At 45.4% G+C, this 2,500-nt stretch overlaps 1 protein-coding gene across 1 annotated transcript in view; it reads left to right on the top strand.

The window, feature by feature from the left end:
* LOC119578541 overlaps positions 1-1,468 on the top strand; it is a 4,909-nt gene extending 3,441 nt beyond the window's left edge. Inside the window, exons 7-8 of the mRNA XM_037926109.1 lie at positions 465-701; positions 1,196-1,468. Coding sequence (XP_037782037.1) covers positions 465-701; positions 1,196-1,468 — 510 coding nt within the window. The remainder of the gene's footprint in view (positions 1-464; positions 702-1,195) is intronic.
* Positions 1,469-2,500: the final 1,032 nt, after the last annotated feature.

Genomic DNA, 2,500 nt, shown 5'->3' with positions numbered 1-2,500 from the left:
CACAAACACGCACACACACACACACACACACACACTCACACACCACACACACACACACTCACCAACACACCACACACACACACACCACACACACAACACACCACACACACCAAAACACACCCACACACACACACACACACACACCCACACACACACACACACACACCACACACACCACACACACACACACACACACACACCACACACCACTACACACACACACCACACCACACACACACCACCCAACACACACACACACACACACACACACACACACACACACACACACACACACCACACACACTCCACACCACACCCCACAACACACACCCCACACCACACCACACACACACACACACACACACACACACACACGCGCGCGCGCGCGCGCACGACTATACACCCAATCCCACATCATCCTCAGCACGCTCCGCTGCTGCCACCTCCGCAATATCTTCTTCCAGGTAGTCTACCACGTGGAAGTACGCAACGCCATCCTCGCCGGCGTCTTCCACATCCTCCTCCCGCAGAGGATGGAGCACTTCGACTACACCTACGCCTACGAGTACTCCTTCTTCGCCTTCAGCCTGACCAAGCCTAAATTAAGGCCTAAGTGGCAAAGCCTGTATTACCCCCTCGCCAATGAGGTTTGGATCTCCATTGTCGCAACACTCCTCTTAACGCCAGCGGTCATGTTATGGGTAATATGTCGCCAATATGCTAATATGATTGATAAGACAATTGATATTTAATATGATTGATAATACAGTTAATATCTAATATGACTGATAATACAATGGATATTTGATGTGATTAATGATACGATTAATATTAAATATGATAATACAACTGATATTGGATATGATTCATTATGACAAACTAAGTGTGATTAATGTTATGTTATTTATAATATATATGATATACTACTGATTATATAATCAGTGATAATGAGATAATAAAATGAAAATGAACCTCATCCGATAATTGACGTAAATATGATGATATTAAATAGAATAGTAAATATTAAACATAACTGACATTTTAATACATCAGTATGAATATTCAGTTCTATAAGTACAGAGCTGGATAACTAAAGAGCGTACTTCCAGAAATTCGAATATCCGATACCACAGTGACCGCATCGAGAGATTAATTTACCGAACGTGCTTGAGCAAAATTCGCGTATTTCCCCCAGGTGCGACGCTTCCGGCCGGAGACCTCCCACCACGCCGAGGCAGGAGCCGTCACGATGGAGGTCCTGGGCACGCTCCTCGGCCAGAACTTCTACAAGTGGCTCCCCAGATCCGCCCTCAGCCGCATGCTCGTGGCGTCGTGGCTGGTCTTCGCCTTCATCGTGGGCACCGCCTACCGGGGCAACCTCACCGCCGCCCTCACGCTGCCCAAGTACCCGCCCAGACCAGAGACCATCGAGGAGCTGGTGGAGGCGGTCGATCTGTGGGTTCACTGATGTCCTTTTCTCTCTGTGGATATGTGTGAATGCGAATCCGAGAGCATAGTATCTAAAACCTAGATTATATCTGCTCTTTATCGTTATTATTATTATCTTTAAACTGTACAACCAATATATATATATAGTGTATCAAACCTTGCACAATGAATTGCCTTCATCATTTTTATCTTTTTTTTTATTATTTCTTATTTTATCTTATTGTATGTTATTGTATTTGACTTTTGTTTTCCTTTCTATGGTCTGCCACTTCGCGTTCTCCTCCCGCAAGAGTCACGATGCCGCCGTACGGAGTCGCTTTCCGAAACTTCTTCAGAGATTCCGACTCGAAGGTTTTCCAGACTCTGGCGGACTGCATGGAAATCGGACCGTCGATCATGGAGGGGCTGAACCGGGCCACCGAAAGGAAGTGAGGCGAGGACGTTGGGCGCTATGAGAACACGCGCACACGCACGCACACACGCACGCACGCACACACACACACACACACACACACACACACACACACACACACACACACACACACACACACACACACACACACACACACACACACACACACATATACATATAAAGAAAGAGAGGGAGAGATTAATGAATGTTCAGCTTTTTCATAATAATCACCATAGTTGCATGACGTCTCAAAGATAACATATTTTACAGCGAAGCGTTCATGGCAACTCGACGCAACCTTGCGCACAAAATCAGCGACCAATTCACACGGATAGATGGCAGCACCAAACTGTACATTGGCCGAGAGAACGTTTTCCCGGGGCTCTCAGGTTGGCCGGTTCCCCACGATGCGCCCTATAAGCATGAGCTGGACTGGATTATTATGGCTGTAATCGAGGTAGAACAGCAGACCATTTTTTTTTACCATTGGTGTTATTTTCAGGAGGAAGAATAAACTTATAAACCATCAAGTTTTGAAATAGATTAGATTTTTTTTTCAATTTTTTAAAAACTTTTTTTTTCCGTTTGAAGTGTGTTTTTGATGCCGTGATGGCTGAGTTTCGTTTCATTATTTTATGC

Source organism: Penaeus monodon, chromosome 11 (assembly GCF_015228065.2).
Source record: "Penaeus monodon isolate SGIC_2016 chromosome 11, NSTDA_Pmon_1, whole genome shotgun sequence".
In the NCBI taxonomy this organism is placed as follows: domain Eukaryota; kingdom Metazoa; phylum Arthropoda; class Malacostraca; order Decapoda; family Penaeidae; genus Penaeus; species Penaeus monodon.
This window is presented reverse-complemented; position numbering and strand designations above follow the sequence as displayed.